Source organism: Strix uralensis, chromosome 10 (genome assembly GCF_047716275.1).
Source record: "Strix uralensis isolate ZFMK-TIS-50842 chromosome 10, bStrUra1, whole genome shotgun sequence".
Taxonomy (NCBI): Eukaryota; Metazoa; Chordata; class Aves; order Strigiformes; family Strigidae; genus Strix; species Strix uralensis.
The window spans coordinates 20,060,491-20,076,001 of record NC_133981.1 but is presented as its reverse complement, the minus strand read 5'-3'; the positions used below and the strand labels follow the sequence as shown (position 1 = coordinate 20,076,001).

Sequence of the window (15,511 nt, the reverse complement as noted above, 5' to 3'; positions counted from 1 at the left end):
ATCCATAGAGGGAGAGTTCATTTACCTGCCAAATTTTGAAATTCCTTTACACACTATGGCTTTCTGTCATGCAGCTAAGTAATGGGCATATTTTTGTGAGAGTGTGAATCAGTGAGAGGAAGAGAAGCAGATTCAGAAATTGGACCTAGTTCTGGACTCCTTATATTATTTCTGAGCCCTATAGCACAGAAAATGTAGTAGTCACATTGGAACACATTTATCCCCAGCATTAAGGAATATATCAACTGCGAAATGATGACTTGCACATGCCTCAAAGAGGACAGTGACTTTGGAGTTAGATTGATTATTATTAAGTACATACAGTCACGTTAAGAAAACATTTCATAGGCAAAACCAGAGTATTGGTCAAAAGAGTCCCAACTGCACATGCCAGTCCAGCAGAGGCCAAGTTACTTTAAAGCTTTTGTTTATCTGTCATGGATGCTTTTTCATTCATCACAGGTAAGTTTAGACAAGCTAAACCTACTTTACATAGTCTAAGAGAATAACTGCTTTTTTATTTCTTCACTCCATGTTTTGCCTCTGTGACATACTGTATGCTGTGTGCTGTTTCCTGTATTAAATCCGCACATACCTACACCTGCATAGGAACCTATGGTAAGATTCCTTGCTTGTTACGTTTAGTAACTTCTGCGCATTCCCAGGCTTCTACATTTTTTTAGCTCTGTGACCTCATTAATGGCTGTTAAGAAGAAATTCTAACACTGAAGTAGCCAAGAAGGTAAAAGTAGGTGCAGCCCTGTAGTGTGAAGGAGATGAATAGTTAGAATGAATTTAATATGATAATAGGAGGTAAATTTGGATTTGCTAGCTGAGGGGACGGATGGAGACTAGGTAATCTAGGCTGTAAAATTCCTTACATGCTTGACCCCCTAGAAGGACTGTTGGCTATATTTAAGCTTTTTCCACTGCCCATTGTTCAGGGAGTGCTAAGAAGGGTGTGGGGGGAGGAATTGGATAGAAACTCTTAAGTGACTGAAAACCAGACATTGTGGCTTTGTCACTCCTGAGAATTGCATAGCAAAGGATCAGAAAGTACCAATATGCTACACAGATGCTTTGGAAGCAAAGAGAACAATTGTCAGAAGATATGACAAGGGGATTGTCTGTGGAGAAAGATAAATTACTAAAACAAGGAGAGACTTACTCCTCTGGGGTGAAACATTCTTCAGTGAACTTGTATTTGGTCATATGTTCTTTTTTTATGAAAGCAAAGCCCCTTCCCATGCTGGAAATAGGTAGTAATTAAAATAATACTGATAATTTGGAAGAGACCAGATTGCTAAAAATGAGCTTGCTTTTCTCTAGGAGAAACTTGTGGGACAAGGGTAAAGAGAGGGAGAAGTAAACTAGTAGATGGTTTCTTGCAAGAGCAGATAAATTGACAAAATTAATGAGACTCTGGGAAACATGAATTTCTTTTTTTTTTTTAAAAAAAAAAAAGCTAGAGAAAATAAACTGTTTATAGAAGCAGATGCTTACCAGCAGATGATTAGATTTAGCTACAAATAGCCAGTAGTGAATTAAAGAGGAGCCGAAAGATTTGAAAAAGGGAAAAGCTTCACTGACGTTTGAGCAACTGTTTTGCAGGAAGAGAAAAGGCAGCCTCAAAGATGAAAATAAGAATAAATTAGAGTAGACTAATACCATATAGCATAATGCAAACTGAGGTGTATCAGAGATTGTGTTTTCAGAGGAAAGGACTGTTGCTGGAAAGCATCTGCAGGTGAGAGGTGTGGACTTGGAAGTGATGATAGGAGGTGAGCATGGGGCTGGGGAGGCAGCAGCTGTGAGATGATGACAGCTGAACAGTTCATTGAGCAGTAACAGAGGAAGTTGGGCAGAGAACTATTGACGTAAATACTTGTTTTGGACTGTGAATCAACTCCTGGTAGAGGAAGAAAAAGTGAATGGGTTGTTAGATGAAACGATGAAGCTTTTTGTAACAGCTGAAATCATGTCAAATAAGCAAAAAATCAGTGATGTGTAAATCTCAAAACTGAGTTAAGATTTCCAAACCTAGTATCAACGATTGAAAAAGACCTGTGGGATCTTGGCAGCTAACAGCCAGCCTAGTGTAAATTTGAAAGATTATGTAATCTGCAGTTGAGAAGTCTCAAATTCTGTTCATCTGTTCATAAAAAATTTTTGGATTCAAGAAATGTAAGAAAACTCTATAAAAAGACTTAAGAGTGCTTATAAAACAAGCTGATTATTTTTATATACTGCAGATCTACAGTGCTGTAAGCCATACTTCCTGAAAGCACTTTGTACATATAGTGATTTAATGTTAAAATACAGTGCAGAAATATGTTAAAATCAAAGTTCTGCCTAGTTAATTTGTATTTCGCACCAGAGTTTGAGTAAGTTGAAGACTGGGGTTTTCCTGAGCCTTTGAATGTTTTTTGAGATGAACACCAGTGAATATATTAAGTATCAATAACCTGTACTATCCAAAAAGACAAATTTTGTGAATTTTGTATGTGCAAAATGAATGGGTAAAGGGGAACAGTAAGAAAGTCTGATGATGAAAGTCTATGAACTGCGTACAAACATGCATCAAAGAACAATATGGAAGAAAATGCAAAACGCTTGAACAAGAGCAAAGGGTATTTACTAAGCTCTAAACTGGCTGTAAATACTGGCAACATGAAGAATTAGGTCAAGCATTTCTTTTGTTACAGTGTTCCCACCCCTATATATGCCATTCCTGTACGGGATGTTGTTTAGTTTTTCCTTTGTAGTTATAAATGATAAATTAATTGAACCGAATCTACTTGGCTTTCTGAATCTTTACGTAAGATTGCAAACTGGTAGTTGAGTTTAAGTTGCTAGTAATTTGCTTTGAGATGATCTTGAGATAATCCTTTGCTATGTACTCAACTTTTCTGATTCTGTAAGTTAATGTCCAGCTTTTCTAGTACCACTACATCTTTGTAAATCTGCCTGTATGCAGGCATGTTGAAAACTCTCTTAATCATCCTCAAAGTAGTTTCAGGGTCATAGACTGTGTGTTGAAGCTATTTATATTCTACTGTGTAAGTGAATTAGTGAATTTTGGTGAGTTAGTGAGTGCTGGGAGGTTTCTCTAAGATGCACACTTAAATTAGTTGTCCCATTTTGCAATCTTATCCTAGAAGAATTGATAGTTGCTGCATTCTGTACAATTATCTGAAGTGTATGACTGATGATACTATACATTACTGACTTAAACTCTTAAAGACTTTTTGAGTTAAACTGTTATAATCCCTTTGTATAGATAGTCTTTTTCAGCCTGTATTAGTTGCATCAAATTAACTCTTTAGGTGAGTCAGACAATTTCCAAGTTAAATTGGGGCCTGTCGCAGTGTGGACATCCTACTTACATCTGTGGATAGCTATTCCACACTGAAGTTGCAGCCTCCCTCTTTGCTATCCCTTTATAATTATAACCAGGGTTTTTTTTTGTTCTCTTATTCACTTCAAATTGTCAGCTTTGTCTTTGTTCATTGCCTTATTTTTGCAGCCTTGTTGCTTTAACTGGGGTGAATCAGCACTGTAAGTATTTATGCAGAGAACTGGGGCCAGGAAGCCATTTTGTGTATGAAACAGGGTGGGTGTTTTCTAGATTAAAATTCCTTTATTATAATTGCAATGCTGTGTTTTTGAAGAGCAGAAAGAGTTGGTCATCCAAGTATGTTGATACTATAATGGTATCTGCATTGCAGCTGTTATGTAGTGACATCTGTGTATGCCAGAGATGAAAAGTAACACTGGTACAGTATTGCAAAGATAGCACAGAAAACCCCTAATATTTGTGTTCACTGTAATATATTACATAATAAAATTTATACATATCTATATAACATAAAATTACAAATTTAAGTCTCATTAGGGGTCAATGGATACTCTACTTCAAACTGTTCTATTCTTGGCATCTATCAAGGTAAAGCTCCCTTAAATGAATCCTAAATCTAGGTATCTACAAGCAATTAATATACCTGAATCGCTGTGTAACTAAAATGAGTAGCAGTGTGACATCCTTAATTCAGAAGCTGGGCTCCATTGTGTCCCTCTGAATGTTGCCTACTCTATTTAAAAGGGAGCATTAGATTTTTTTTTTTCTTTTTTTCCTCCATCATAGCCTCAGGCTGGGATTATTTGTAATCTTACAGGAATTATATAGGAAGATAGAGGTTTGGTCTGACTGTATTGTAATAATAATGCACCTGTCTGTAGAGCAGGCACACAGAAATATCAGGCAGTGAGTCAGAGTGATGATAGTGAGGTAAAATGTTTTACAGAGAGAAGGTTATGAGATGGTCAGTTTCTGATTCTACACAAGTCACAAGTGGTGTACCCCAGGGATTGATATTGGGGAGATTCCAGTTGTACACAAGAGGAAAATTCTTCTCATTGTGAAAAATCAGCCACTGGAATAATCATAGAATGGTTTGGGTTGGAAGGGACCTTAAAGCTCATCTAGTCCCACCCCCCTGCCATGGGCAGGGACACCTTCCACCAGCCCAGGTTGCCCAAAGCCCCGTCCAACCTGGCCTTGAACCCTTCCAGGGAGGGGGCAGCCACAGCTGCTCTGGGCAACCTGTGCCAGTGTCTCACCACCCTCACAGGAAAGAACTTCTTCCTTATATCTAATCTAAATCTACCCTCTTTCAGTTTAAAACTGTTACCCCTTATCACTATACTCCCTGATAAAGAGTCCCTCCCCAGACCCTTCCCTTCTCCAGGCTGAACAAGCCCAACTGTCTCAGCCTGTCCCCACAAGGGAGGTGCTCCAGCTCCCTGATCATCTTCGTGGCTTCCTCTGGACCCGCTCAGGCAGTTTATGTTCTTATGCTGGGGTCCTGGAGCTGGACACAGCACTGCAGATGAGGTCTTATGAGAGTGGCCACATTTCTCTTGATGCAGCCCAGGACACGGTTGGCTTTCTGGGCTGTGAGTGCACATTTCTGGCTCATGGTCAGTTTTCCATCCACTATTACCCCCAAGTCCTCCTCCTCATGGCTGCTCTCAATCCACTCCTCGCCCAGCCTGGATTTGTGCTTGGGATTGCCCCGACCCATGGGCAGGACCTTGCGCTTGGCCTTGCTGAACTCCATGAGGTTCACATGGTCCCACGTCTCCAGCCTGTCCAGGTCCCTCTGGATGGCACATCCCTTCCCTCCAGCGTGTCGCCCGCACCACACAGCTTGGTGTCGTTGGCGAACTTGCTGAGGGTGTGCTCAGTCCCACTGGCCATGTCACCAACAAAGATGTTAAACAGCGCCAGTCCCAACCCTGACCCATGAGGAACATCACTTGTCACCGCTCTTCAATTGGACATCGAGCCGTTGACTGCAACTCTTTGACTGCGACTATCCAGTCAATTCCTTATCCACTAAGTGGTCCATCCATCAAATCCACATCTCTCCAATTTAGAGACAATGGTGTTGTGTGGGACAGTGTCAGATGTTTTTCACAAATCCAGGTAGATGAGCTCTACCAATGCTATAACCCTGTTGTAGAAGGCCACCAAATTTGTCAGGCATGATTTGCCCTTAGTGAAGCCACGTTGGCTGTCACCAATCACCTCCTTATTTTCCATGTGCCCTAGCAGAGTTTCTAGGAGGATCTGCTCCATGATCTTGCTGGGCACAGAGGTGAGACTGACTAGCCTGTAGTTCCCCGGGTCTTCCTTTTTTCCCTTTTTAAAAATGGGAGTTATGTTTCCACTTTTCCAGTCAGTGGGAACTTCACCAGACTGCTGTGACTTCTCCAATATGATGGATGGTGGCTTAGCCACTTCATCCACCAGTTCCCTCAGGACCCATGGATGCATCTCATCAGGTCCCATGGACTTGTGCACTTCCAGGTTCCTTAGATGGTCATGAACCTGATCTTCTCCTACAGTGGGCGGTTCTTCATTCTCCCAGTCCCTGCCTTTGCCTCTGTCTTGGATGGTGTAGCTGGAGCTCTTGCTGGTGAATCAGGGCTTTGACCTTCCTAACCTGATCCCTGGCTGTTTGGAGAGTTTCTCTGTATTCCTTGATTTTACCATCTGTAGGCTTCCTTTTTGTGTTTGAGCTTGTCCAGGAGCTCCTTGTTTATCCATGCAGGCCTCCTGGTGTTCTTATCTGACTTCTTCTTTGTTGGGACGCTTTGCTCCTGAGCTTGGAGGAGGTGATACTTGAATATTAACCAGCTTGCTTGGGCCCCTCTCCCCTCCAGTGCTTTATCCTGTGCCAAGCAGATCCCTGAAGAGTCCAAATTCTTCTCTCCTGGTCCAGGGTAGTGAGCTTGCTGTGTGCCCTTATTGCTGCCCGAAGGATCTTTAACTCCACCATTCATGGTCACTGCAGCCAAGGCTGCCCTTAAGCTTTACATTCCCCACCAGCCCCTCCTTGCTGGTGAGAACAAGGTCCAGCATAGCACCTCTCCATGTTGGCTCTTCTGTCACTTGGAGAAGAAATTTATCAACACATTCCAGGAACCTCCTGGATTGTTTATGCACTGCTGCATTGTGCCTCCAGCAGATATTGGGGTGGTTGAAGTCCCCCGTGAGGACCAGGGCTTGTGAACGTGAGGCTGCTCCTGTCTGTCTATAGAGGGCCTCATCTACTTGGTCTTCCTGGTCAGGTGGCCTGTCATCTCCCTGGGGAAGTGGTGGATTCCCCAACATTGCACACTTTTAAGATTCAGCTGGACAGGGTGCTGGGCCATCTTGTCTAGACTGTGCCTTTGCCGGAAAGGTTGGACCAGATGGTCCCTTCCAACCTGGTATTGTATGTTTCTATGAATACTACCCATACTACCCTGGTGCCTTCTGTAAAGGTAACTGGCAGCTGTGAAGTGGCTTCTGTTGGAGAGGGAGGAGAATATTCTCTAAGGAAGCAGAGGAGGAATATGAGGGCTCCATAAACAGTTCCAAGTTCTGATCTAAGCAGCTTTTACAGAGAACAACCCAAATAGAAGAATAGGCATCTAAAGGACTTAATGATGGCTAAACCAGTTCCTTGATATTTAAGTCATATGGAGTGTTTTGGTCCATGGGTTCTGTGGATCAGTTTACTGCAATAAGGAAGATAAGCACAGGTGCATGCTTGTTTTGCATAGATGTGTGTGCTGGTTCTTTTTTCTAGCAGCACCTGTGTCATTGCCCAAAGCTCTTGGGAACTACTGATGAGTAGGTAGGAGCTTGCTTTTGCAGGTTTTTCCTTTACAAATCCAGATATGGTTTGGAATAACTGTTCTACCTGTCTTCCCTTGTGACATTGAACAAGGATTTTTTTCACTGCTCTTACTCAGTATGCTTGCATGAGTCATTGGGAATGCATGCCATATTTTTATCTGTATATGGATCCCTTATGTGAGACAGTTGTGGTATCTGATGAGGATACAGCCTAGATATCCATTAACAGACTGGATATCACTTACATATGATGGTGTTAGAGCTGAGGAAATACCAGGTGGAGCCTTTCTCAGCTATACGTCTCACAGATTGGTTCTGGGTGCAGAAGCTCAGTGTGCTTTCCCAAGACAGATCTCGCCATGTATATCTCGCCTTGTGTTTCTAGACTAGAGTATTGCAATGTGCCTGCAAAGGTTTGTGCTTGGAGATTGTTCAGAAGCTGGTGCAAAATGAAATTGCCTGTTTCTTAAGCAGAAGCACCGCATTTTCCAGGTTGCTGTTTGTGTTCTTTAAAACACGACAAGGTACAGGTTTTACACTACTTAAGATCATTCCTCTTGAACTGTGTTTTGTGTCACTCATTCAGCTCAGTAAGGACGTGCACTGTGCGTATGTCATGCTCTCTCTGTCACATGCACGTGTGACTTGTAGCGTGGTTTTCACACTATTTTCTGGTTTACCAAGGGCAGGTATAATTTACATCTCACCTTACTGTTCTTAGGTGTTTTTTAATGTGTGCCCTAATTTTAATCACCTACTTCAGATTAAGTAAGTTAAAGTGGAAAGGTGGAAACATTGATTTCAGTTCTCTAGTCTTCTGTTGCTATTTGTATTTTCACAAAGGATTTTTTCCTCACTGGTTGGTATAATCCTTCAAAGTTAATTTGCAGCTAAATATACACCCTTTCTGTATAATTTGGCACTTATTCTTGTTAGCCAGAAAAAAATCTTTAGCTTTATGCAACTATATTTCATTCATTCCATATTTGAAGGATGATGTTGCTATATATGCCTTGCCTTAAGCTTGAATGAAAATATTGATAAAATAATATTTCAATTTCCAATAAATACATTAAATAAGAAACATAATCAAATTCAGTAGTTCTGACACTTTCTTTTAAGTCATTGTGGGCTAGATATTTAGGAAAGAAAATGCTTTCAGAAATTCCACAGATGTGGAAACTAAGAGGGTACCTAACTCATTTCAGAGTCCTTTAGGTTTCAGCTACACGGACTCTAAATGAATCCCATAGACAATACACTTTTCCCCTAGGGTCTACAGTTGTGTCTCTAACTCCAGACACTGAAAAACTTGGCTTAATTCTTCCAAGCTTTTAAAATTGATCTCCTTTCCAGCTTCAGAGTTGTTTAGAGACTGAGAAAGGAAAATAAACTCTCCTGCCTTTTCAGAACTGAAAAAACGACTAAAAATTGAATAGAGTAATAAAGTTTAAGACATTGGTCTCTCTGCAGATACTGCATAGAACAAAAGTTAAGGTTATTAAGGCAAAAGTTTTTATACTCCACTATATTTTATGGAGAATTATGCTCAATATTGCATACTGCACTTTAAAACTGTGAACTGCAAGATACTTCCTCTCCCACTGTGTATACGATTCAAAAACCAATGCCCATTTATTTGAGGACTTGTTGACTCAAAGTAAAGTTTGCAATTGCCTAAAATAAGCATAGGCTTTAATACAAGTTGTTTTACTTTTATACTTAATATAAGCTCTTTCAGAAAGAAAACTATGTAGCAAACCAAGGCTTTTATACTGTAATCTCCATTTAAATAACACAGCACTCCCGGCCAGTAGAGGAGACTTGGATGCCTTTTGCAAGTGAAGAAACAATAAAATTTGCCCAGGTTTTTTGGCATTCCTTGTTTCTTTTGCCTATGGCAGATGCTGGATTTGTGTGGGTGTGGTGGATTTTTTTTTTATAGCACTGACTGAAGAAAAAGTGGGTTGGAGAGATGACAGTAAGGTCTTTTTCCTGTCCTTTTAGATCTGAAAATGCAGCAGTCTAAATAGCACAGTGTGAGTGTGGAGAGCTTGAGGACCAAACTAACCCTTGAAGTGGGTTGTTAAATGTCTACCTTAACTGCTTCATAATTTTGCAAAATGTGTTCCCTCCTGAAACAAAGGGGCAATTAAGACTGAATGACTTGAGAACTGCCTTCCTGCCACATGAGAGCATTCTGTTAGAGAAAAAGGGTGTGACTTTGAGGAGATGTGCAGGTATATTGAACCCTTTCTTTGAGTCTTGGAGGCTTCCTAGAGTTTGGTTTATGATGGCACTTTTGGTCTCTCGTTTGTCTGGAAGAATGATAGGACTGTAACAGCTTCTTCCCACTCAGTTTTATCTGCTAGACACAGATTTCTGGATTTGATCTGTACAGTGAGGAATTCAGTTGCTTTATTGAATGCAAATTCCTATGGTTTGATAGAGAAAGATCTTGATCTGCAGGTAAATGCTAAAGATGAGACCTCTGAGCTGCTTTAAACAGTTCTGTCACCTGAAGCTGAGTGATTCAGGGATTGGTTTAGGCTAATTGTATCTTTCCCTACATTTTACACCTTATCTAAATCAGGAATGACTGAGAGACTGAACATGCATGCTGTTTGATGCAAAGTAGAGGTTTTGGTTCAGTTGAAACTAAAGCAGTTTGTACAAGACTAGCAACAAAGCCATGGATTAACAGGTCTTATTGCATGTCCCTCTGAAGAGTGCATTGTGGTGACATGTATTGGAGAGGAGCTTGAGCCAGTGGTACCTGTGTTGCACCAGCATTTTGCAGATAAGACTTTGCAGACCTGCAAATGATCTAACATGTGTCGTGTTCTGTAGTTGTGGAGAAAAAATGTTTATATGGGTGGTGGGGAAGTGTTTATGATGTGTGATGTCTGGATATGGGGAGAAGTGAAAACTTATAGGTATGTTTTCTTCAATTATTCTTAACTGCATTTTACATTTGTTTTAATGTCTGCAATGGTCTATTTTTGCTGTCTTTATAGGAGGAAGAAGAGCAAGAGGAAGAAGATGATGATGAAGACGATGATGATACAGATGACCTTGATGAACTAGATACGGACCAGCTGCTGGAAGCTGAGCTGGAGGAGGATGAGAACAATGAGAATGCTGGTGAGGATGGAGAAAATGACTTTTCTCCCTCCGATGATGAGGAGCTTGCCAACCTCCTGGAAGAGGGAGATGAGGGTGAAGATGAAGATTCTGATGCAGATGAGGAAGTCGAGCTGATTCTTGGAGACAGTAAGTGTGTGCCCAGCTTGGTGACCACAGGTGACTGTGTCCTCTGTTTAATATCCTGACAAATATGCAATATCTAAGTCTTCTCTGAAATGACTTAGATGACTTCCCCCTTGCTGGTGTGAAAGACACGAATCACCATGCTTGTTCACCTGTGGCCTCTCAAAGTAATCTGTCGGTAAAAACAGCTCATATCTGAAAGAACAACTGTGAGTTCTGGAAAGGAAGGTATCTGCTTTTTTCACGTGCTCCCAGGTGCATGTGTGAGAACTTGGCAGGCCAAGAAACTCCACGTGAAGAAGCCTTGTCTGATTGCTTGCCTGTCCTGCCCTCCAAGGGGACCCTGGTTGAATTGTTACCTCACCTGTCTTCTCTGCCTCATTTGCACCTGTAAGGACAGAGAAGCATCTTTGGTCTTTGGTACTATTCTTTCTCTTTTGTAATTGCTTAAGTGCAAAACCAACATGGCATTTCTGACTTGACTTCCTTTTTTAGACTGTTCTGATGTGAACATAAGTTTTGGGATAAAATTTAAATTGTTCTCTTTTTCTGGCATTCCACAGATGCAGAGATTTGAAAAATTAACAGAGTGTGTGTCTCTGTGTATGTATGTGTATAAGAAAGAAAGATCTGAACGTTTTATGTAGGAATTCCCTTTGGAAAAAGCTTCGCAAGAAAGAAGACAAGTGGGATAGCATCAGGCTTGGGATTTGTGACACCAGATTCTGTTCCCTTTTTTTGCAGCACAATTTTTTGAGTATGTGCGACCAAACCACTTAGTTCTTTTTAATTCCAAGCTGTAAAATAGGGATAATGCAGTTACCTTAAGTTAAAAGATTGTTAAGGATGAGTAATTGTAGTGTGCAAGGTGTTTGAAGTCCTGCAGTGATAGGAGATTGAGAGCTGAGGTGGGAATCAGTCTTCTCTGCCAATGTGTTGGAAGATTAAGCATGCCAGGCCTCAGTGTTGGCACTGAAGTGGCTGGCAGGCTCATTCATGTCCCTCTTCTCTATTAGAATGTAGCTCAGTCATTTTTAAGGATGTGGCCATGTCAGATTGCCAGAGTTACCCTGTGGGGTCAGTCTGCTGTTCTCTTGAATGTAGTAGGTATACAATGTATGGCCATATAGACCTTTACTTTACATAGCTCAGATTCATTGATAGCATGTTACAGTTCAACGTTTTTAGATTGTGGATAACTGCTGCCTGTTCCAGTAGCTGGCAGGACCTTCTTGATACAGCTCTACTTCTGTTTCCTCAGGGGGTGCAGGGCCAGAAGCTATTAAGAGAGCACCCAGAGTGTTGTAACTTGAATTGTCCAAGGGACAGAATGGAAGGGAAGTTCAGGCCATTTCAATAACTATTCATGTAACAAAACTAGGTGCTACTTGACAGTTATTTCCAGTGTGCTCTGCAGAGCACTATGTATCATGGAATGGCCACACCTGTACACTGTTTATGGACAGACCCACTTGATCAGAACTTTGATCTGGAATTGCTGTGGAGCAGCAGCCAGCCCATCCTGTGGCAGTTAAGTTGCTTAGCAGCATTTTTTGGAACTTAAAGCAGGGAGTGCAGCTCTGCCAGGCTGATGTATGCATGGTCCTTGCACAGGGTTTGATGAGCGGGGTTCTGTGGCTGCTGCTCTGGGACTTCATCTGTCTTGCTTTTGTTTCTCTCCCATCAAGAACAATTAAAATTTTCCTCTCCTTTTCTTATGCTGTGTTCCAGATTTAAAAGTCGCAAGGGCACTGACACTGTTGCAAAGTACAGATCTGAGGCATGGTGATGTATTCAGAGTGCTTCCTACTGCAGACTCTTGCTGTATTTTGGAGGAACCTCTGTAACATGCAATGGGCGTGCTTCAAAAAATAATTCAAAGAACAGTTGAAACAGGGGAGTGAGTGGCTTTTGTTCCTGGTGCTTTAGAAGAGGCTTTATTTCCTTTTCAGGAATAATCCATGAAGCAACTTTTAAGTATAAATTTGTTTTCCTCCTCCTTTGTCACCACCTTGGGGAAAATAGATCTGTTTGTCTTGTCCAAAGCAGTTTATGCGTTGTGCAGATCTTTCAAGAGCTTGTTTCTGGGCCAGTGGGGTGTCCTTTTTGAAAAGCCCATGTGACATAGGGTGGAAGAAATATCTGGAATATCACCAGCAGCATGGCTGACTTGTTTCCTGTTTTCTTTTGTAATCAAAAGTGGCAACTTCCAGGCAGGTCTACACACTTCTACCAAGCAGTTAACTGCAGTCAGTCTTACTTATACACGTGGAACTCTAAATTGGAAGGTTGTGTGGTGAACTGGGTAATAAAGAGTTAGGAGATTCCTTTTCAAAGCTTTCCTCTGGTGTTTAAAAAAAAAAAACAACCCAAACACAACAACAACAACTTTTTCAGCTTCTCTTCTTCAGAGTTTCTGGATTGTTATGTCGCTTGTGCTTCTTTCCCTCTTACTGCATGAGTGTAGCTGCTGCAGCACTGGCTGGTGTTTTGCAATTCCCCTGACATGGCTGTAGCTGTGCTGGGAGCACTGAGGACCCCTCAGCCTGGGCTCAGTAGGATGGATGGTGAGACTGGAGCATCCCTTGCTGATCACAGTGGAAGGGCAGCTGGCTGATCCTCAGGGAGAAGGGTTGGGGGAAAGTTTGTGCCCTCTGCTGCTTGCCTGTGTTTTGTTTTGGTTTTTTTTTCCCTAAGGAAAGTATCTGAGAAGGGGTGAACCCTCCAGAAGGCCTTGCTTACCTTGACAGGCATTTTAGAGATCCTGTGTAACAGAGATGGCTAAGAGGAAGTCTTGGTGTTTGTTTTGTTTTGTTTTTTTTAAACTATTTTTAACACTAGTTAACTGCAGCATCCAATGAATTCACATAAGAAAAAGAGCCAACGTGACCTTTAAGGTAAGGCAGGAGACCTCTTGCTGCCAGAGCTGCTACCACTTCCCTCCTGCACAACTGAGGGAGGAGAGATCTTATGTTTTAAGATAAAAAGCAAGTGTGTGTGTGACTGCTTCTAGCAAATCCTTTCGTGTCTTTATTCTGTATCACAATGAAGAAAACTAGGAAAAGTACAATTTTTCAGATCACCTTAGAGTGCCAATGTAGTTAAATTTATTACAGAAACCTTTGGGTTGCTAGAGGAAGGTTCTAGCTGTGAACGTATGGATTCCTTCCCCTCAGTAGGGAGGTCTCCTGCTGTGCTGTGTAGAGGGGAGTGAGGGGACAGTAAGAACCTCGTACTGAGAAAGTCTGGGTCTAACTCACTGTGTAATGAATTAGCCCTGTGCACATTGTAGAGCGGTCATATTTCACCACATCAGGTTGGTGGAACTGTCAAGCTTGCTTTCAAATAACAGCTGTGAGGAATGACTGCCAGATCTGCCCAGCCCCCAGCATGACGAGCTCTTGCGCTTAGATGTGCACAGCAGGTTGTGCAGGCAGCTCATGTGCAGGTACCTTACTGCTGGTGTCCTCCTCCCCATCTCATCATGGGGGAGAAAACTGACAGCTAATAGAAACTGCACTTGCTAAAGCTGCTCTCCTCTTGACCCTCTGTTTTAACCAGGGATGGAAAGCTCAGGTTCAGGTTTGCTAACTGCTTTTGATTGATCTGAAATGCACTAATGGTGCTAGCTGCCTCCATCACTGCTGGGGAGTTGCTGGTCTCAAGCAGGTGGTGGCCTTCTCTTGTAACTATGAATGCGCTGCCTTGCCCAGTAGCCCTGCCAGCTGTGTTCTTCCACAAACCAAACGTAACCTACATGTCTCCTTTTCAGCCGACAGCTCAGATAACTCTGACTTGGAGGATGACATAATCCTGTCTCTGAATGAGTGAGGAGTGACTGCCAGGAGGAGACGCTCCCTTCCCAGCAGAAGACCAGAGACCAAATTGGAAACGGATTCTGAGCACCCCAACCCTTTTTCTCCTGGGAAAACCTGAGGAACTCCAGCCCATCCGCTGTGTTGGTTTGAGTCAGTTTGAGGCTCGGGGCTAAGTCCGAGGCTCTACAATAAAGAGACCTGGGATTAGGCCTCTTTTCTCTCTGCCTTTTTTTTTATTTTTTATTTTAGGCTGAGATGACTCTCCTCTTCAAGGAAACTTCTGAAGATATTTCACAATATATTTTCTTTGTATAAAGTTCTTTCCTAAAGAACAGAAATAGTTTTATATAAAATGAAAAAAGAAAAAAAAAAAAAGGCAGGTGTTCTAGTAAAGAGGGGATGAACTTTGTATTCCTGTAGTACCTTGTTACCATGGGGTAGGTCCGGGGGAGAAAAATTGTTTAAAATTAAAAGAGGCGGCATTTTTATGCAACTACTAAGTGAAATAAGAGGATCATGGTTTCTAATATTGTTGAGGAGTGAGAATATTTTTATTTTAAATATGATTTTATTTTTAAAAAAAAAAAAAGCAAGAGGTGTTAGTACTTGCTAGTGGGCCTGGGAAGAGCCCTGGGGGTGTTTGGTAACTGAAAGTACAGGCTGTTTAAAGCAGAGATTCTCGCTGTGATACCAGCTATAGCGGGAGGCTGAAATCCTGGCTTGGCTAGTCAGAGCCTGGTATTCCTGAAAACATGGGGATCTGGGATTGAAGTTTGAGCCCTCTTTCTCCCCCCCGACCTTTGTGGTTCAAGTTTTTTAATTTTTTTTTTTTTCCTCCCCTGCCCCCCCCCCCTCTTGCCCTCTGTGTGGAAACTACAAATTGAAGGCCTTTTTCTTTAATGTAAAGTGTATTTATTAAAAAATTAAATACAAATCCTGTCTCTGTTTATGGCTGTGATTTGTAGCCATGCATTTCTCTGCCACCTGTGCCAAAGCAGTGTTCTGCAGGCCTGAGGAGCTCAGCCAGCCAGCAGCTAGGTGCAGCTCGTGGCCCGGTGCAATAAGGAAGGGCAAAGTAAACACAGGGTGAGATTTCTGAGAGTGCAGGCTCCACCCGCTGCTCCAGTCCACGGGGACTCCCAGAGCTGCCCGACGGACATTTCGCAGCACCCGTGGGTTCAAATCCACCTGGTTGGTTTGGCTGACAGCCTTGAATTCTCAGTGGGGTTGTGGG

The 15,511-nt window shown here is 42.0% G+C and overlaps 1 protein-coding gene across 12 annotated transcripts in view; it reads left to right on the top strand.

Moving 5' to 3' along the window:
- DCAF1 (DDB1 and CUL4 associated factor 1) overlaps positions 1–15,216 on the top strand; it is a 56,759-nt gene extending 41,543 nt beyond the window's left edge. For 5 of the 12 annotated variants that reach the window (XM_074879595.1, XM_074879588.1, XM_074879591.1 and 2 more), the window contains 2 exons: positions 10,207–10,462; positions 10,715–15,216. In XM_074879595.1, coding sequence (XP_074735696.1) covers positions 10,207–10,462; positions 10,715–10,902 — 444 coding nt within the window. In that variant the 3' untranslated portion in view covers positions 10,903–15,216. The remainder of the gene's footprint in view (positions 1–10,206; positions 10,463–10,714) is intronic. The other 7 variants (XM_074879593.1, XR_012630302.1, XM_074879598.1 and 4 more) reach the window with 7 other exon arrangements.
- Positions 15,217–15,511: the final 295 nt, after the last annotated feature.